The 20,065-nt window shown below is 29.5% G+C and overlaps 4 protein-coding genes and 1 long non-coding RNA gene across 19 annotated transcripts; 2 read left to right on the top strand and 3 right to left on the bottom strand.

The window, feature by feature from the left end:
• Positions 1–4,489: 4,489 nt before the first annotated feature.
• On the bottom strand, positions 4,490–5,631 carry LOC128884114 (trafficking protein particle complex subunit 3-like). The gene is made up of 6 exons (XM_054137195.1): positions 5,488–5,631; positions 5,320–5,417; positions 5,145–5,244; positions 4,884–5,066; positions 4,751–4,834; positions 4,490–4,703 (listed from the first exon to the last, which is right to left on the bottom strand). Exons 1-6 carry the CDS (start codon positions 5,551–5,553, stop codon positions 4,635–4,637), a joined length of 600 nt encoding a protein of 199 aa, XP_053993170.1. The 5' UTR covers positions 5,554–5,631; the 3' UTR covers positions 4,490–4,634.
• A 510-nt stretch (positions 5,632–6,141) lies between these two features.
• On the bottom strand, positions 6,142–9,470 carry LOC128883610 (uncharacterized). Of its 6 annotated transcripts, none has more exons than XM_054136155.1 (7): positions 9,298–9,470; positions 8,369–9,236; positions 8,085–8,198; positions 7,925–7,993; positions 7,821–7,873; positions 7,596–7,718; positions 6,142–6,641 (listed from the first exon to the last, which is right to left on the bottom strand). In XM_054136155.1, exons 1-6 carry the CDS (start codon positions 9,468–9,470, stop codon positions 7,622–7,624), a joined length of 1,374 nt encoding a protein of 457 aa, XP_053992130.1. In that variant the 3' UTR covers positions 6,142–6,641; positions 7,596–7,621. The 6 variants fall into 6 exon arrangements, 4 of the variants coding, with proteins under 4 accessions (XP_053992130.1, XP_053992129.1, XP_053992128.1 ...); XR_008459067.1 differs by having other exon boundaries at positions 6,177–6,641; positions 7,596–7,762; XR_008459066.1 differs by lacking the exon at positions 6,142–6,641 and adding an exon at positions 6,665–7,403 and having other exon boundaries at positions 7,596–7,762.
• A 770-nt stretch (positions 9,471–10,240) lies between these two features.
• Positions 10,241–14,632, top strand: LOC128883608 (uncharacterized). 4 transcript variants are annotated; one of them, XR_008459064.1, is made up of 16 exons: positions 10,241–11,090; positions 11,415–11,824; positions 12,045–12,435; positions 12,483–12,597; positions 12,822–13,378; positions 13,437–13,456; positions 13,514–13,544; positions 13,606–13,737; positions 13,790–13,833; positions 13,881–13,952; positions 13,998–14,019; positions 14,091–14,133; positions 14,182–14,216; positions 14,267–14,305; positions 14,364–14,425; positions 14,492–14,632. XR_008459064.1 is itself a non-coding variant. In XM_054136149.1 (4 exons), the coding sequence occupies exons 1-3, from the start codon at positions 10,241–10,243 to the stop codon at positions 12,432–12,434; spliced, it is 1,650 nt and encodes a 549-aa protein (XP_053992124.1). In that variant the 3' UTR covers position 12,435; positions 12,483–12,788. The 4 variants fall into 4 exon arrangements, 1 of the variants encoding a protein (XP_053992124.1); XR_008459063.1 differs by lacking the exons at positions 14,182–14,216; positions 14,267–14,305; positions 14,364–14,425; positions 14,492–14,632 and having other exon boundaries at positions 13,606–13,684; positions 13,998–14,133; XR_008459065.1 differs by lacking the exons at positions 12,822–13,378; positions 13,437–13,456; positions 13,514–13,544; ... (7 more) ...; positions 14,364–14,425; positions 14,492–14,632 and adding an exon at positions 12,698–12,740.
• On the bottom strand, positions 13,390–15,151 carry LOC128883613 (uncharacterized). Of its 5 annotated transcripts, none has more exons than XR_008459071.1 (10): positions 15,011–15,151; positions 14,918–14,962; positions 14,806–14,874; positions 14,519–14,756; positions 14,346–14,461; positions 14,200–14,260; positions 13,996–14,145; positions 13,828–13,932; positions 13,633–13,777; positions 13,390–13,562 (listed from the first exon to the last, which is right to left on the bottom strand). It is a non-coding gene; the product is annotated as an uncharacterized LOC128883613 (long non-coding RNA). The 5 variants fall into 5 exon arrangements; XR_008459070.1 differs by having other exon boundaries at positions 13,988–14,145; XR_008459072.1 differs by having other exon boundaries at positions 13,633–13,761; positions 13,828–14,145.
• A 70-nt stretch (positions 15,152–15,221) lies between these two features.
• On the top strand, positions 15,222–20,021 carry LOC128883603 (uncharacterized). Of its 3 annotated transcripts, XM_054136137.1 has the most exons (27): positions 15,222–15,515; positions 15,567–15,601; positions 15,662–15,793; positions 15,848–15,961; positions 16,026–16,166; positions 16,248–16,352; positions 16,400–16,492; positions 16,541–16,653; positions 16,712–16,873; positions 16,927–17,014; positions 17,067–17,141; positions 17,203–17,338; positions 17,409–17,512; positions 17,573–17,779; positions 17,844–17,902; positions 17,949–18,096; positions 18,144–18,230; positions 18,283–18,366; positions 18,435–18,625; positions 18,674–18,828; positions 18,876–19,009; positions 19,056–19,115; positions 19,181–19,244; positions 19,291–19,389; positions 19,440–19,533; positions 19,670–19,787; positions 19,834–20,021. In XM_054136137.1, exons 1-27 carry the CDS (start codon positions 15,473–15,475, stop codon positions 19,972–19,974), a joined length of 2,982 nt encoding a protein of 993 aa, XP_053992112.1. In that variant the 5' UTR covers positions 15,222–15,472; the 3' UTR covers positions 19,975–20,021. The 3 variants fall into 3 exon arrangements, with proteins under 3 accessions (XP_053992112.1, XP_053992113.1, XP_053992115.1); XM_054136138.1 differs by having other exon boundaries at positions 15,567–15,755; XM_054136140.1 differs by lacking the exon at positions 15,222–15,515 and having other exon boundaries at positions 15,568–15,601; positions 15,662–15,755.
• Positions 20,022–20,065: the final 44 nt, after the last annotated feature.

Raw genomic sequence — 20,065 nt, forward strand, 5'->3', positions numbered from 1 at the left:
AAATTTAAAGTTGTTTCTTGGTTCCTATTGTTCGTTTTGTTACACTAAAGACGTCAGAATTTTTTTTTTTTTAAAAACATGTTTTAAGAAAAATTTGATTAAAACAATTTGTTTAATTAAACCAAACGTCTTTGCATGAAGACATTCCAAGCTTCGACATGGAGATGACAACATTAGAGAAAATTTCTCTACAATATTATTAATGTGCGATACATTTATTAAAGATCGTTGCATGTAGCACGTTTTGTTTACTTTACTAAAAAAGGTGCAAAATTGGCCTCTTTTTTGTTGTAATACCTACTACTTTAAAACCCCATTGAGAGTGGGGTTGATTAATTGTAATAAGGTAAAATATGCTGAATTTTTTCGTTGATTCTCAAAAAAGTATTTGTGCTGTTTTTATGTTTCACGATTTTCAAGATAGAACATGCATTTCTAACTGTTGTCGATGAAATACCTTTGTAGTAGACCCATTCGTCACTTCTTTCAAATACTCCACTGTAATTATTATCCATTGGAACGATGCGAAGTTCGCATATTGTTAAAATACTGCATTATGTTGGCAGGTTGACTTTTAATTCCCCGTTAAGTTTTTTAAAGCAATATGAAAAGAAAAAAGTTTCGGAAATCATTCTTTGTCGATGTAAGCGTAATGTTAAAAGTAATTTTCGACAACAAATTATTTTAATAAGTCATTTTAAACTAGTTTAATGTAGCTTTTCAAACTATAATAAAATTTAATAGAAAGAATTCAACAGTATATTTGCTTATGCCAAGCAATGTAAATCAAAGTGGTATGGTAATAGATTGTGGAAGCCGATTTTAAATGAATGTGCTTGTGTCGATACTTTAAAGTGTGAACGAGAAATTTGAATGTGATTAAAGAAAAAAATGTCTCTTAAAGTAAAGGAAAATAACGTCGCCCGCTTTCTAATCTTTTATCCATTAAGGCAGTTCACAAATGAACACTCTCCAACTAGAAACAAATACCGAAGTCACTCGTGTTTTCAAACTACAGTAAGAATTTTTTATAATGTCACCTAATTTTTCTGTGCTATTCTCTCACTAGTTTGCCTACAGTTTGTGAAAAACACTAAAATGTATCCATTTTTTTTTGAACTCCTGTGAATTGTGAGTTGTTGCGCGCGACACGGTTAAAAATTTTATAATATCGGATAAAGAAGTTTGTTTTTTTGTAGCATAGGAGAGCATTTGTAATGAATTGCAGACGACTCGATAAAAAGAAATTAAAGAGACCTTCACTTCATTTCATGTTAAATTTTCTTCTAATCCTATGTAATACTACTTGGGATATCATGAATATCACGACATTTATTAAACGTTTGCAATACTAAAGCGTATTGCTTTTGAAAATCAAACGTTTTTTTTTTCACGACAATGCGGTAATTATTTTTTCTGAAAAGGAATTTCGTTCAAATCCTTTTTCATTGTTGGAATGGAAAGACCGCAATCGTGATTTTTTTAAGTATTTCTTTGCAAGTGACAAAGATGATGGATAGTTAAAGTATCATTCATGTTACTTCTAGGAGGGAAATAAATAAATATATTTATTTATCAAAATTTAATTTTTTGATAGAAAATGAAAGAGAAAAGAATCGTAATAATACTCTTAAAGACTTACGTTCGACGCAAATCTCTGATGTAATACTTGACACAAAAAACTATGTGGGAGAAAAAATTCAAGATAAGGTTGAAAGTCGTTTACAGGGGGGGGGCTCCGATAAATCTGATGCGCGCTGCAAAAAAATATTGTTTTTTCATTTTATTAAAAAAAAATGTTTGATTGTCGAAATACTAGAATAAAAATTAACAGACTGTAGCAATTATTTCGCTTGACAAAACAATTTTTAATAATGGGAAAATGTAGGTGACCGAACGCATTTTAAAATAAAATAAATTGTTTCTTCACTATTCCAAAAATGTAAATGTGTTCCCATTACATACTACGCCACCAAAGTCCACGATGTATGTTGTATCCCTTAACGATTCCGTGAAAACGTAGTAAAAAAAAAAACTTTTTTAAAACATATTCATACATTATACTGAAAATTTGCTAGACTCCTTTATTTAAAAAAAAAAATTAGTATAGGCGGAGTTCATATAATTAATTAGAGATGCTATATTGAAGTAAAGAAAAAAAAAATTGTGTCTGACATACATCCGATAAGCTCGGTTTTACTAATTTATACGAAGACGTTGGCGCCAGTGTGATTTCTTTTTACACTAATTTTAAAAAGTTAAAGAGTATAAATCTTTTAATGATTTGTAGAGATTTTATTTTTTATAATAATTTTTACTAATTGCTTTACTTTAGCACTTGAATGAAGTTAAAAAACTAATGCATATGTTGAAATTTATTGATGTTTAATATAATAAACTTGCTTAGTTTATAACTTACAGGTCACCGGAAAAGAAGTAATAAAATTTTTATTTAATTCTACGCATTTTTTTTATTTTTCGTTACCATTAAATGTTTTAAAATTAACAAAAATTAAATGACGTATTGGGATATGGGAAGTTTATATAAAGTAAATTTGTTCCTTATTCTAAGCCACGAGACTTTCACTTATATTAGAATCATTTTGAGCAACGGTACAAGTGAACGAAACGGTTGTTTTGAATGTTGAAACATAAGTAAAATGTGACAGACGACTACATTGAACGTACTAACCTGAACGTGAAGCTGGTGTCATATGTGGTCAAACAATTGAAACTGAGTTTGATTGAAATTTAACGGAAATTAACATTTATTTGAACAATCAAGTGTAACACTTCTGTGTCATAATTTAATTAAAAAAAAAATCGATGCATGCCGAGTACCAACCATATCAATGTAATCGTTATTCGAACGTGTGAAAATCTTTTCCACAAAATAATATTTTTCCTTTCGGTTATCAAGACGAACAAGTGGTACAATGAAACACATGTGAAGAGTTATTTAAAAATTTGTTATGATAAAACTTTTCTTTAGTATTGAATCTCACCAAGGTTCTTTTAATCTTTCAACATTCTAGAGTTTTTATTACTTTTTAGTCTAGTATTTTGAAATTTCTCAGAAGTTAAGGGAGACAGATGAAAAATGGCAGAGGAAATATTTTTTTGAAGTATTGGATAACTCTTGTAGAAAAATAAAGCATTGTTGAAAGTTTTCAAAGAATTTTAATGCATGGTAGAAGGCATTAACGTTTATGTACTTGACAATGTATACACATTTAATTTATGAAATGTTATTGTTTGTAAAAGGCTAGCAAAGTTTGGGCATACATAAAACCAATAAATTAACTGGTTTATAAGTTCACGCATAACTTTCAAAAACAACGAGAGAACGAATCGTAGATTGTAAATGGCTTGATTTTTTCTAATCTCTCACACAGGCAAGTACTACTAAGATTTAATAGCGACACCATATTTTTTTCTTACAGACAGTCATAAAAAAAAACAATTTGAAACTGTTTGATCTTTTGTAAATGAGTATTTTATTTTTCTAAAACTACTTTTTTCTTGTACGTTTTCACAAAACAAGGTAGAAAAAATTGCTTCGTTTGTTTTGATTAAAGTTTACCAACTGATATACAGAAACTAATTTTTTCTTATTTGATAGTATACGAGAATGATTAAGGTAGCATTGCTTCCATTTTTTAACGCGTCCGTCAATAAAAGATGATGCAAAGATGAATTACCTAGTAAAAAGAATTAATTTCCTTACTTTCATTTCACACACACTAATAGAAAACAAAGCAACACAACTACAGAATCGTCGTTAAGAAGGGAAATTCAAATTAATCACATACGATAAATTAATTTATCTATTATGTATATGTTTGATCTTTTTTTGCAAACATATACTGGAGTATAGATTGTTGTACACTCCCTAAAAGAAATTAATAAAAACAGTATCATAAAAACTAAGACTTCTATTAAACAATTTTCATACCCTTTATGTTACTATTGAAAAGGTCACTGTCTGCGTAAAATACTAACATATGATACTAAGCGTCTCGTCGCCATAATTTTGTACATAAAAACCTTTTACAAATAGATTTTTTGTTGAATGCCGTTTATTAAAAAAATAGGGTTAAATTTTCAATTTTTTTTTTTTTTTAGTTAAAATCTTTGGAACACAATTCTTTTTTCAAGTTACACAGTATGGTAAAGAAACAAGCTTTTGATGGAGGACGAATGATTATCCAACTTTGAAACTAATTCAAAAGATAAAAAAATTTTTGTAGGTTTTTAAAAAAAATAAACTGTAATCACGTCTAATTTCAGATTATTAAAAAAAAAAGAATATTCCGTAAAGACCTGATAATACAAAAAATAGGTAACCCGCCGCCTTTGTCATCTACTTGTCTGATCGCATCAATATTAAAATGTAGACACAAGGTTGAAATTATTAATCTGTGTTTTTAAACGGATATTTTAATAACAAGTTTAAATATAACCAACGAAAAAAAGTTTAAGGGTGTTTTTTTATTAAATAAATAAATTTAGTGTTTTTGTTTCTTAAAAAAAAGCGAAAATTATTATGAGTCAGCGTAAATTTTTTTGGTAAACGTTGACACCGCAATAAAATATTTTATTGTTACTCGACGAAGTACTAAACGATAAAGCCCTTAATTTCTATTTGAGTCTTTTTTAGGTTGTTCGGAGTCTGGTGTTTCATTAAACTCTTCCTTACGTATCTGGAATGGTATTTAAATTTTATTGTCTTTGTTAAAATTGTAATTACCGATTTCAAATTAATTCGAATTTCATTTACGGAGTCGCCTTTCAGCATATCTTTTACAAACTCACATGTAACGATAATATGGATCTAATTTGCAGACAAAGCATAACGAGAAAAATAAAAACTTTCAGACTACTTGCTCTAGTGCGCCCCGAATACATCCGCATAATAAATTTGAATAATTCAGTTCTTTCATAGAAGAAGGTAAATCTACAAAATCATTAAACGGATTATCAGAAAATGCAAGAGTACACGTAGTATTTAAAGAATCCCATTGATTGACATCTGCCGTGATGCCTAAAAACGTTTTAAAACCAACCTACAATGCATTGAAACACTTTAATGAAATACACGAAAGTGTTGATCTAGCATGGAATCGGAGAATAATATCACATACTTTGGCTAAAACTTCCATAGTTTCTTTAAAATTATGACATTTTCCAATACCCGAAAAAGCTAAGAATTCTTCAATAAGACGCGAACCCATTGATTCACCTCTAAATAACATATTTCTTATTATGATAATTTTCTTGTCTGTTTGCAAATTTAACATATAAAAGAAACTTGATTACATTTTGTCCAGTTTTTTATTAACATCTTCAACAAGACCATAGTCTTTTAAAAGTTGGGTTACAAATGCCCCGTAGGTTAAACTTAACAAGTCGGAATTCTTTTGTATCACCAACCACCATTTATGAACATCATATTTTAATTTTGAAAAAGTTGCGCTTATGACTTACCACCTTCTCCAATTTTGAATGCAGTAATTCACCTAATTTCGTATAATTTTTGTTTGACTGTGTCATTAATTGACGTCTTTATGTTTTAAGGATACAATGACGCAAGCGATCGTGTGACCTATATTTTGTAGCTTTAAAATATCCTATACCACGTATAAATGGAGTATCAGATCGGCCTAGAACCAACAGATTGAGAATGAAAGATTCCTCTAACGCTAAGCAAAATCTACCGCATACTTTTCCGATGACGAAATAACTGTGGACGTTCACTTCTCTTTAACTTTTAAATAATACAAATAACTTTTTAACGTTACTACTTGTGTTATTCAAGTTATTGTTGCGCATATATTCTTTGATTTTTTTTTTCTTTTCTTGATAAACATCACGACATTTGCTAATTCGGTAAAATAAAAATTCTTATTCTGATGTCAAGATATCAGACACATTTCTATAGATCCTTTAAATAATTAACGTAAAATCACGTTTTGAAAAAATGGCAATTTTATAGACATTGCAAAAAAAAAAGTGTTTTACTACTGTTTAAAATGAAGCGTGCAAACAAAAAATTGTTTTTTTGTAGTGCAGAAATCATCCACAGCCAATATTGCTTTATGTTTATCAAAATTCTAAACATGTTTTACTTATGACATTTCAAGCAACCCTTATTTTTTTAGTTATACCAAGTACTTCAGTTCAACATGTAAGTTAATTGTGTCCAAATATTTTTAACTCAAATAACCAGTATCCAGTTTTTTGCTAAATGTTGAACGACATAAAATTACACCACCGAATGAGTGAAACAGCTACAGCGTACTTTTTTTTTAAAGCTTGTTATAAGCTTCATAGTCTATTTCTGAAAAAACACTAAATAAACCAGAAAATTTTCTCGATGCGTAAGCGATGCATCAATAGGATTCGGTGTCAGATTAGTGCATGCGACTGATATTCTAGGTGATTACTTCAGCGTTTTCCAAAAAAAAAGGTTCAGATTTTTTAGGTTTTGGGTGTTTAGTCCGTGTATTCCATGCCCGTATTGATTTACCAGATCAAACCTTTCTATTCATAGTAGGGTCACATTAAAAGCTTTGTGATGCTTGACCTTAACTTATAAGGACAACTAATAGTGCTTATATAAGACTCCACATATTTATTTTCTAATAATTAAACAATATAGCGTTAAAAAAATTCTTATTTAGATGTTATGTATAAGAATAATTTTTGAGTTTTACTCTTCTTACTACTCTTGTTACTTTAAATTGATTGTTTTTTGATATTAAAAATTTTTTTTTTTTTCACTAGTGGAACAATCAATGTACTAAAATTTTTATAACAGTGGTGCTCTTTTTGTCTATCAAGGTAATTTACTATGTTTTATTCAGATTACCCTTAAAGCTTTCTATTTAACCTATATAAAAAAGATTATAACGCGATATGATCTTATATTTAGTAAACATTAAGTGAAAAATTGACAGTTTGATTAGATTGTTATTTGTAAAAACATACAGTAAGTATGCCTTTTTAAAACAATAGCAAACGCATAGCTTTGCATGGACATCTACAATTTGGCGAAAACAAGAGCTTAGTAAGAATGCTCAAAACGGTACAATCATTGAGACTAGAGTAAATGTTTTTTCTACATAAAAACTGTTGCTTTTCTTGTTAAAACCGAAATACAACGTATATGTTAATGATCAGCTTTTCAAAAACTTTTTTTAAAACTGCAGTTCATTTGTGTTAAACTGAGTAAACAAGTTGCTGACTGTCTAATTTGTTTTCGTGCAAAAAAAAGAAATTTTGTGGAATAAAAATGACGTCTATACTTTTAGATGAAAAAGTAATAATTTTAATTTTTTTTTACGTGTTGTTACCATAGTGAGCGGAATTTTCTATAGATAATAAAAAGAATGCAATATGCTCTACAAGTTAACACGATACGATTAGAGACTAGAAACGTAAAACAAAAGATTTTTTGCATATAGTTACAAAACATCGAATTGCTTTCACAAAAATATAAAAAAATATTCAGCAATTAGAAATTGACTTTCAAGATTTTACAAATAAACTATCAAATACTGAGTCTATCTTGATTTTAGTCCAATAAAACGTACCCTACTAATCTATAAAATTTTATAATTTAAATGAGACAGGTTTCAATTGTTGACACTCCTAGAGAATATAAAAGATTAAAAGGCGCGTCGACACAAACAAAAAAGCAAGAATAAACAAAAATCCTAAGCGAAAGGCACAGAGAACATCTTCGAAAACATCCTTTTTACTGAATATGTTGAGTTGTAATGCTGGTAGAGCAACTATTAAACTTTAACGAAACTTACATAACTTCAGGATTATCAAGGCATATGAAAATATCTTCAGATGATTGCGAAATCTAATAAAAGAAATTTGATTTTTTTGTTCTACAATACATTTGTTTACTTACATTATAAAGAGTTTTAGTAGAACGAATTAGTTGAATAATATTACCATAATGCGCCATATTCTTATCAATCTACCAGAGTATCATGTAACATTTAGAATCAATTACATTTGACTTTTCATTCCACAACTTGTAAATGAGCTTTTTAAAGGGTAAAATTTACCTGCATACCGCAAAGGTGCGAATTGTCGCATAAGTAAGGCTTTAATAGGCGCGGTGCTTTGAACCCGGAACAAGAACAAGAAATTATTGCGGCATCTGAACAAACGGCCCAAACCTGACATTAGAACGTGGTGGATTATTCTTTAGCGCATGAATAAAATCAGATTATTTTGAATTTTTAGCCATGAAAAATTTAAAAATATCAAGTTTGTTAAAGCTTTTATTTTTTTTTAAGAATAAGTGAATATTTTTTTTAAATGTTAAAATTTTTGTTAAATTGCGTACATTGATCGATTTTTTGTTAGCACTACTTTTAGAGGGAAATGAAAAATACTTTGGTCTATCTTGCAGTAATCGGCAAGCAACAATGGCATCATCAAATATACCCGAAGATATATGCGGCCATAACCGATGAATAAAATTTTTCCTGTTTACAATTTGTTGAATGTTTTCCATGTTTTTTGGTGTAAACGTTGATGTTTTCCAATATTTTAATGTTTCATTTTTGGGTGCTAATTTTAATTGTTTTCGGAATTTTTTTAATAAAAGTTTTTTTAAGGAGAAAGGAATTTTCAACTGAGTATTGGAATTCCAAACATTGGCATCGTAAGGAAAGCGTAAAACGAATTCATCAGTTTTTTCAGAGTAAACAAATCTATTTTCCATTTCATAAGGTTTTTGAAACAAGTTGATATCAGAATCTTCTAAACGTTCAGTATTTAAAAGCATTCCATTCGCAATATTAAAATCAAATGTAACTGAAGGATGAAAGTGAATAAATGAAGTTTGTTGATGAGGCTTGGCATTTAATGATGCTATCAAAACATTTTTCGAAACGGGAAAAACGGATAGTTTACGATATGTAGAAAATACTGGAGCTATAACTACTAGTGCTGCTGTCCAAGATACAAAATAACATAGAAGTAAGATCCAATCACAAATAGAACAAAAGCATGTTTGAACTATATCGGTGCCTGGCATTTGAGCATAAACAATAAACCCCAGTCGGCAAAAATAATCACTATAGAAAAACAAAATAAATTGAAGAAATAATTGACTCAGGATCAAGAATGGTAGAGCGAATGGAATATACCAATAGTGGAGTAAAAAAAAATAAGTTAGTGTGAGGGACCCTATCATACACGTTGCATATCTGATGGAAAATTAAAAGCAATAAAGAGTACGACTTTAGCTAAGATAATGAAAATACATACGCAGATATGAAAAATAACACACCAGCTCCTCGGGTAGTAGCAGAAGATCTACTAACATAAAAATTGTTTTCTCCTTCACCATCTAGAGTAATGTATCCACAAAAGTTGGAACTATTTTCATTTAATCTAGTTCCATACCATGGTTGGGAATTACAATAATCGACTTCAGTCATAAAGAAAATAAAATCAAATTTTTTTTTTGTAAATAACTACGTTTTGAATATATCAAAAATTTTGATTTCAAATATATAGAAAACATTAATGTTAAGAAAACTCGAAGGAAAAACAAATACAACGCTTGTAGAAGGAGTGCCATCGTGTGGTACCACACACTTTCTCCATGTTGTCAAAGATAACATACGGAATCGGTTGAAAGAAAACTTTCAACGTTGCAACATTTGACTGCTTATTTGTACCTAGTGATTTTTTTTTTTTAAACTTATACATGACTGAAACAAACGTTTAAGTTTAAGTTGTCATTACAGTAGTTAAAAAATGATTTATATATTATAAAGTTTAGTTTAAATGCATAAGCAATTTAAAAATGTTTTTTTTTATACTTCTTATCTAAATCACCAAATATATTTAGATAAACTAGTTTATGAGAAAAATTTTATTCCCCCAATTTTTTTTATAACATTATGGTATGAATAGATACTATGCGAAAATTTGGTATTACGCTCCCAACATTTGAAATGATCATTCGACATATTTAAAAAATTAATTTCAATTCTTTGTTAAAGTAAAACTGTTTGTAAGCTTTTATGCAGTCATGTTTTAAGAGTTCGGTGGTCCTGAATCATAAGATGCAGAAATTACTGTTTTAGCTTACGGTTGGTTATGTAAATGATCAGTTAAAAAGGGTTGTGTTTATTCGATGCATAGCACGTCGTAAAGTCTCGTTACAACAATTATAGCATAACCGGTAAAAGGAAATAATAATATGGAAGAGGAAGGCATCCGATTCGATTTCGAGGATGCTATAGCTAAACACGAGTCGACTGTACAGCAAAATCAATTGTATGGTTATGATGATTGTAGAAGTAATCATCGATTAGAAGATTCTCACGTTTCTGATCAAACAGCTTTCACAAAACGTTTTTTTCAAAAGAAATATAAGAGCCCTTATAATCGTGACAAAGCCACAGTATGTTTATACTGGATTCGTGGCTTATGCTGGAACGGCGATTCATGTGAATATCTTCATGAATATGATATAATGAAATTGCCTCTTTGTTTAAACTATAAAAAAAACGGTTATTGTGAGAATCAACAGAAAGGATGTTGTTTATTTTCTCATGAACCCATCAAATCAAATAATGATACCCCTATTTGCATTCATTATTTCTTAGGCTTTTGTAGATCAGGACCTCGTTGTCGAAAAAAACATGAATTGCGTACTCCAGATAAATTACCGAAATTACTACCTGATTGGTATCTTCATTTGATTTTAAGCAATGCTCAATCTGTTCTTCCTACGATATCAGATCCGGAAACTGAAGCGCTTATGCAGGATGTAGATGCAATGTGTCGAAATTTAGAAAATTCGGGTTTTCCACGAAACGATTCAGCTACGAAGAAAACAAATCTGGATTATTCAACAAATAATACTTTCCACTCTAATTTAAATTCAACTTCTTCACATGAAAAACTTTTTCCTACGACTACAGTTGAATCAATTTCTAATAATTCATCGCCCAATCAAGGTTCAGTACAACAAGACGACGCTGTTCATTCGAAATTCAGTAGAGTATATATTAATAATGACTGCGTTAAAAGAGCTTTGGAGAAAGGTTGGTCTTTATTAATTGTATAAATTTGTATTTTTAGAAATTTCGCTTTACTTGATATCAGTAACATCCTATATTGTGCCACTCTTCATTTATATCTTATTGATAAGCCATATTTAACTCTTCATATGTTTAAGGGTGCATCACTAATACTTAAAATATGATCATCTCTTATTAGTTAAAAAAGTGGTCCTTTTGTTGTTGTATATTGAAAATGAGCAAGGAGAAAAATATACTCCATTTTTTTTATACTCTTCTTAGAATACCACGTATTTTACTCATGTGTCACGTAATACATTAGTTTCCGTGCTTTTTATATATGACCAGGAATTCCTAACATTCCCTATAGTGGTGATCCAAAAAAACAAGCAGAAACGACAAAAATTTTTATAATCAAATCGTCTTGCCTTGAAAATATTCACAAATCTGTTCGTCTTGGTATATGGGCAACCGGAAAATATAAAACCTTACTACTTGAAACAACATACAAGGAATTTTCAAATGTTATACTCATTTTCTCTGCTAATTCCAGTGGAGGATTTCAAGGTTACGGCCGTATGCGATCAACAACACTGAACAATTTTTATTATGACGTATGGGGTAACCTTTCCGTACGATTAGGAAAAAATTTCAGAGTTCAATGGATTAAGCAATGTAAAACAAGTTTTGCACAAATAGGTCAATTAGTGAATCCTCTAAATGAAAACCAATTGGTTCGTAAATGTCGTGACTGTCAGGTAAACTGATGAGGTTAATAAAAAATTTTGAATAATTAAAACAACGCTGTAAACCTTTCCTTAACTATGGCTAAACAAAAGTGAGAGTCTAATGTTTTATTTTCCATTATACGCTTACTCGAAAAATGTGTTGTAGTTTTTTTTTTATGGTTTTTATTTGTCAGCTTTTACCTTTGAAAAAAAAAAATTTTTTGTCTTCTATTTTGTATTATTATTGCAGGAAATTCCATTTGTAGAAGGGAGTCTTTTATGTAATGTGCTTGATCAATCCCCTTCGATAGATTTATTGAAAGAGAATGCTGCGTACAATGGAAAAATTCGGTTGGACCATACAACATTTTTTGATTTACCTGCAACAGAGCAAAAAAAAATAGAGAATGAATTACAACGTTCTCAAATAGAAATCGATTCAAATACTCAAGTAGAAGATTGTTCAACTACAACAAAATCACCTCTATCAGCAAGAAATATCTTGTATGACACAAATTTTGAGTTTAATGTGCCTGAGGATCCCCAACAATTAGGAAGTGTATGTGATGACGAAGAGTCAATTTTTTCTTCTCGTAATTCAAAAAAAAATGCTTTTTTTTCATTCCATTCAATTAAATAATGTAAGAAAACCGCTACTGTCGTGAATTGACCAATGTTGTTGTGACAGACATTTTTTTTTGACGAACAGTGTGGAGAATTTTTTTCCTTAAAATGTATTTGATAATTACCATTTTTCAGTGAGACTCTGAATTTGAGTTTAAAAAAAAAACTTTTATTTCGAGGTACCAATCACAAAGTAGATTAATTACATAATTTTTGACAAATTTGTGCTAAAAAAAAACCGTTTCATTCTGCTATATATTTTTTTTTTTTTGAGAGCAGTGTTTAATTATTGAAATAACTATAATATTATTATCTTTATGATGCCAAAGAATTATTTTTACTTTTGATTACAAGAAAAAATAATATAAACATTAAAAAGTCATGAAGTTTTGTTTTGATTTAGGAGGTAGATAAAAAAAAAAGTAGGTATTTTCTTTTACAAGGTATTCTGGATATTTAAAATGTGTGCAATAAATTTTTTTTTCTTATAACCAATGGAATTTTGATTTCGAATAATTAATATATACCAACCTCATAAATTATTATTAAAAGTACTAGATTACATATTCAACAAAAAAAATAACGAAATTCACAAGTAACGTATTGCCCAAATTTATTATCAAAAACTTTAATCTCATAGCTCCCGACCGTCATACACAAACCGGCTAGAAAAAGAAAAAATCTTTTTTTAATTTTAAAAGTTGAAATTACAATTTGTTTTTTTCCTTTCAATCTTCAAATAATTATTTCACTATATTACATGCTACTGTCACTCTCCATTATAAGCTCATTGATACTCGTTTGCTCTTCTGTTGCCATAAGTTCTAAAGACACTCTGCCCTCTTTGGATTTAATTCAAAAATTTATTGGTGGACTATCCCAAAAATTACCAATGCTGGCGCAATCTCCATCTGCGTTACTGGAACAAGATTTCTATTCTAGTATGAAGGAACACCAGGAGTATGTTGTGCAAAAAAAAAAGCAGTTTCTTTGTTTTATGTTTGTATGATATTTTTAGTGTGTCTCAGACAACTCGACGTATGTTTAAAACTTAGTTTTCACATATAACTGTACTAATAAAATGAATTTGTCAAGTTTTGGAAAATGAACTTGTCTCTTTACAACAGTAAGTTTTTTTGAACGACTGGTAAAACAAAAGCAATACGTTTAATTTTTATTTAACGTAGTACAATAGGATATATAGATAAGCTTACTGCAGAACAACGGCGGGACATAACATTGCATATTCAACGACGAAAACTTCAGGTAATGGGCTCTTCGTGATTAAAACTAGAATTGTTTTTTGCAGCTTGCTTCAGGTAGCACTCCAATCTCCAATAATACTGTAATAATGTGTGCCTTTTAATTCAGTTATTTCTCGAACGGCCAAAATATTACGAGTTGCTTACACTCTGGTAAAGTTGCATCACCTTAATTGAATGCATTTTGGCATGTATACAAGGCATATCCATCAAAAAAAGATGAACCTATCATTATAATTCCCAAAACGTCGTCTGATATAGAAATCGAAAAGGTTTTACTTAGACAAAAGTATTACTTTTCCTCAACTTTTTTACAGGCGTTCATGATGCTAAAAGAAGGTAAAAAGGAATTACAGGATCATAATTTAACTCAGTGCGCTGCTCTTGCCGATGCTTTTTTATGGGCACAGCGCCAACGCGAAAACAACAAAAATGAATTTCAGGAACAAATTGGTAAATTTTTTTCTTGTTTTAAAAAAAAAAAAGATTATTTACTATTAGACAGATTACAGGAATTACCTTTAAATGATCGTTCGGTACGTATCAAAGATTTATTTAATTTCCGAGTTTCAACATGTTACTTCAGGCATTTGACAAAGAGAAAATACAGTATTGGAATTACAAAGTAAAAATTGTTTTAATATTATTTAATCAAACGATCAAACCTTTATAAATATTCTTAGGCAGAAGAAGCTAAGAAATTTTTACAATCATAGCAATATATCGATTTAAAGACTGGTGTAAGGTATTCCAAGATGAAATTAATTCGATTTCAACCTCTCTTAGAAAGCAACATTCCTTTTTGTAATAGGTTTTCTCATATCTTTTTCTCGCTTACCAAAATGCGAAGAATAGAAAAAGGTGTCGTAAAAATCTATTTTTTGAGGATTCTCCATTAATAAATTTTTTAATGATGAAGCAAAATAATTGAAAAAAGAATTAGTAACTTTGTTTAAGTACATCAGTGTTTCATGCGTTTGAATGTAACATTAGTTATGGCATACATCTATGTAAATTATAATCGTAGTCTTGGTAACCAAATAAATGACAAAGAGGATATGGTTCTGACTCAATAACTTAACATATATGTTTTCTGCTTTCAAACCAACTTGACGCAAAACATACTTTTCTTTTGTAATGTTTTATCCGAAGTTATTTTAAAAAGAATAATATCATAAAGATCGTTTAACAAACCTAAGAAAAACAATTAGGCTAACTATGGTAAAAAAACTTTTACTTTTTGAAATGTCCTCAATTTCGTGACAATGAATTTCCGCAGTTCCTGAAATTTTATAGGTATACGTCAACTTGTTAAGTAGGCAAGACTTACGCAATGATTGAAGTTGGATGTTAAATGTTTTTTTTTTTGAGGAATTTTTAAGTATAGCGTTCATAGTGTCAATAAAAGGGTTGGTTAACCCACTGTACTTTTCTAAACAACACGAAAAAAAAATTAAAAAAGTAATGTATTTCATTTAATATATAAAAAGTTTGTGTTTTATACTTTGTACAACTCCCGTCTCAGTTTTATGCTATAAAATTTAAAAAAAAATTGTAAACAAAACAATTTTTGTACGCCTTTCACGAAAAAAGAATTATTCTCTTTTTGAAATATTTTTAATAATGTGAAAGGGAAACAGATTGATATATCCTTCAGTTTGTTGCTATTTACTCACCTATTAAAAGAATTCGAGCAAACAAAAAAAAAGTACTTCTGTTGTCAGAAAAAAAAATTTAATAACAAAACAGTTTTACAAAAACATCAAATGTTTTATTCAAGATTATTGTACTAATGGATACCGATCAATCTCTTGAGAAACGTATTTTAGATTTGGGTATTTTTTTTGAAACGCTTATTAGTCAAATTATTTAAATTTGCTTTTTAGAAAATCAATTATTAGCTAAGGAGAAGCATATAAAAGTACACATTTTATTTAAATACATTTTAAATTTGCGTAATATCGGAATTCCCTACTTGTAGGAATTAGAAACTCAGTTGGGTGATACGGAAGAAGCATTGGACATTACTATAGAAAAAGGAACAAAGTCAGAAAGTCTTATTTTAGAATTGAGAAGTACGCTAAGAGAAAAGGAAAAAGAATACTCTTCTCATGTACTATGAATGCTACTTTTTATTTGAGTATTAATGCATGTATGTGTCGTTTAGATTTTGGAAAGTGAGTTGACTATAGTGAATCTTCAATTAGAAAAACAAAATTTGTTAAAATCACTTGGTGAAACTCAAAACTACGAACAAATTATATCAAAGAAAAATTTACAAGTAATGTACAAACAGCAAGAATCTTTCTTATCTACAAATTTAATTTTTATAATGTTATTATTAGATTGCTGAGTTTAAGGAAGCAATAGATAAATTGAAACAATGGAGTATTGGAACGTTTGTACAACATGTTATAGCTACCAAGACAATGAAGGAGGAATTAACTCAAAAATTGGCTGCAGAAAATGAAGCAACTACATTGAAGGTACTATATTTTTGAAAGAAATTCACGATTTGTAAATATAGTCGGTTCTTTTTCTTTAAAAATTAAAACTAACGTATTCAGATTCAAATCAAGAATTTAAACGAATTATTAAGAAAGTATGAATTCATAATATCGTCGCAACAAAATTCATTAAATGAATGTATGATATATGAAGAAGGATTAGTGGTAAACTTTCTAATTAAGTATATTTAATAATGGTGATACTTTTGCAGAATCAAATAAAAAAAATTTATGAAAAGTTGAATACATTTATATCAGCGTTTGATCAATTGAAAAAAAAATATATTGAAATAAAAATACTTAATGTTAGTTTTTTAAGGTAATTAATATTTTATTGGTGTACTGCAATTAAGGAGGAATCGATACTAAATCATGGAGAAGAAGTCTTAAAGCTTCGTAGAATAGTTCAGGCGTATAGCCCATTATCAAATACAAAATGGGATGAAACGTCTCCAGTTGTAGGATTGTAGGTGATATGTGTTTTTTTAATACCTGACTTGAAACGGATATTTCGTCTCTTCCAGACGTGATAATTTATTACTACAAACAGAAAAATTGAAATCTAGAAATTTTTTAATATCATATGTTTTGTTAAACGTTGAAAAACAATTTCTATATACTTCCCGTTTTTCAATACTTTCGTTTCCAGAAAGTTCCGTATATCAATTCGGAATAACCACTTTAAGGTGAACATTTTTTTTATTTAAATCAAAATTTATTTGCCTCGTGCAATTTATAGATTAGTATACAAAGTTGATTCAATTCTTCAACACATTTATGTCTCGGATTACAAATCATTGATTTCGGATCTACAGTCTAACCCATCGGTATGTCTTACGTCTATAACAAAACTTGACATTCAATTTTCTGTATTCATAGTCAGTGTCGAAAAATCGTAGCTACGTTTTGTGGCTACATCAAACTGTTACAATTCTTTGTACAATTCAATGGTTGGTAGGTAATCAAAAAATTTAGTTCGAATATTTTTTTAACGATGTTTTACTCATTTTTTAAGCTATCTGAAATTTTAGAGACACTACGGAAAATGTCGTTTGATCAAGTTTTAAATCTTTTTGTAGAGAAACGGACGACCAATACACAAAACTCTCTTTTTCTTGATATCATACCAATAAAAAATTTGAAACCATCAGGTTTGCACTCTTTTTCCTTGATTACCTTAACACCTTAAGTGGCTTCCTTTTTTTCAACGGCTGTTTTCAGGATGGATAAACCTATTGAAAATCGGAGAGCATTATATAGATGAGTTAATTGGTCTTGCAGTACATATGGTTCTTGCTCCTTCATATGACACTTCTGTACTTGAGGTAATTTTTTTTTTTTTGGTCAACGTTGAAATTAACTACAAAAATGAACACCCATAAAAGGAATTTATTAGTAATATGGAAAAATTGCTGAGTCTTGCAAGAGAGTCTAATAACGAAACAATGGACGATAATATTTCTACTTTTTGTTATACAAGTTCCCAAGCTAAAGGCATCCAACCTCCAGTTATAGTTGCTTTACTTAGGAGGCTAAATAGTGTTGCAGTTGTGGGCTATTCTGGAGCATCTTACGATTCTTCCTTGCTAAAAGTTAGCATAATATGTCCTAATAATTTATATACACTCGATTTCCTTATTGTGTTGTCAATAAAAGGAAATTCCCACATCGGTTTGGGCAGCTGTATGGGAAGCTACGGATTATTTGATCAATAAGTTATACAAAAATTATAAAACATATTTTTGAAAATTTAACATGTAGAATTCCGTTTGGATCAGCATTCAAAGAAGAAAACATTAGTCCTATTTCTGAAAAAAATGTTATATCCTTAGGTTTTGGATATTTTATTATGAAAAACACAACGTCTCAGTATAAAAACGCTGCGAACTTTCTTAATTCAATGACGGAAGTAATTTTGATTGTAAAGATAACTTTAAATTATTCTTGCATTTTTAGTCCATCAATTACTTAGAGTCCGTTTTAGTGTCTCCGTCTGATGCTAAAAAATTGTTTGACGGTCCTAAAATTATAGAAGAAGCAAGAGTAATTATATGAAAATTTGGCTTTTGTTTTTGAAAAAGGTTGTACTGCTTAGCTTGTAGGGTTAAACCTAAAGTTTCTTGATGAAATGTGTACTGATTTTTATACAGACGTGAATGATTTTTCTAATCCTTGGGAAGTAAGTTTTTCGGGTGTTGAATCAGACTGGTTTGTGTGTGACTGTCGTTTGTTTGTTTTTCATAACAGACTGCCATTGAACGTGTTGTGGAACATTTGCAGAAAACTAAATTAGTAACGGAAAAATTAGTTGATATTCAAAATGAATGCCAACAAAAAAAAGAAACCATTAATAAGCTTCACCAGGATATAGAGGATTTAGAAAGGTCATCATTGGAATGGAGCCAGAAGTACGGCGTGGCAAACAGAGAACTTAGGCGGTACGTTTGAGTAAAATAAATGGATTTAAAAAAAAAACACGTGTACAGCTTTATGCATCTTGAGTACGAACTACAAGAGAAAAATGCCCGCGAGCACTATCTTTCAACAACTTTGATGACCCAACAGCAAAACGTCAAGGAATTACAGGAAGAGAAAAATATTCTTTTAGAAGAAGTCACTCATTTACAATCTAAATTACAAAGTCAGAATACTCTTATGACTCATATGTTTAGTTTTGTTATATTTCAGAAATGACACAGTTTCTGAAGCGTTTCAAAAATTCCCCTTACCATTTGGATAATACGAGTGATTGGATGCCAATAGAAATCGCTCATCTACGATTAATTAATCAAAAACTACACAAGGAATTACTCTCTCTTGAAGTTCGTTATTTTGATAGGTTTTTCATTCTAATTTATTTTAATCTAGGTAGCAAAGGCGAATTTAGCTGCTCGAATACCATTTGCGCAAATAAAAAATGAGTCTAAGGTAATATAAAACTTTTTTTTTTAAGCACATGATTTAATTTTGAACTGGATAAAAAATATATTAAGGAAAATAATGATTCTTATCTGACAAGGAAAGAATTGGCGAAAAATCCTTTAGAAATTCAAATAAGTAAATGTTTGAAGCCTTACAATCAATTTCTACAGCATTTTTTTAGGTAAAAATACATTGATCAAAGAGTACCTAACTTTACGGAGGTTAATTATGGGCCATATGATAAACACTCCGTTATATGACCCTAAATTGTCTACCACGGGTAAGGTTTTTTTCATGAATAAAACAAAAAATAAATTCTATTGTGTTTAGAGTGGAATATAAAGCAGAAAGAATACGGCAAGGTCAAAGCAAACCTTTTTGCACAATTTCAAGCTTTTAAAATAAAATTGGAGAGTTGTTTAAGGTAATAATAAACTTGTTTTTAAAAAAAAATTATTTGTTAAGTACAACGAGCTTCACACTGCTGATATTTATGATTTGAAAAGTATTACGCGTTGCTTGAATTGTATAAAAGCTTGTATTTTTTTACGAAACTGTAGACAAGCAACAAGACGTCTCTCTGAATCCTATGGAGAATTTGGTCCTAATTCTTTGACAAATCGTTATGAATGGATGGGCTTGTGCAACATTCATAATATGCAGAAAAACACTAGTTGGGTATGCAAGTTTTATTTATAAAAATGTCAATGTAATTTAAATGTAGGCAAAACCTACGATGAAAATAACAATCCCTAGACCACCCGAATGGGCAGATGTAAACGGATTTTCCAAATCTTGTAAATTTGTGTTAAATTCCCATCAACTTGGGTTACTACATAAGAAAACAATAATTAATCACTTTTAAAATTCTTGTCAAGAAAAACATAAAAACTATGCAGAGAACCTTTTATTACATTTAATAAACTGGTTATCTTTGATAAAGTTTGGAAACAAAA

Source organism: Hylaeus volcanicus, unplaced genomic scaffold (genome assembly GCF_026283585.1).
Source record: "Hylaeus volcanicus isolate JK05 unplaced genomic scaffold, UHH_iyHylVolc1.0_haploid 12237, whole genome shotgun sequence".
Classification (NCBI taxonomy): Eukaryota; Metazoa; Arthropoda; class Insecta; order Hymenoptera; family Colletidae; genus Hylaeus; species Hylaeus volcanicus.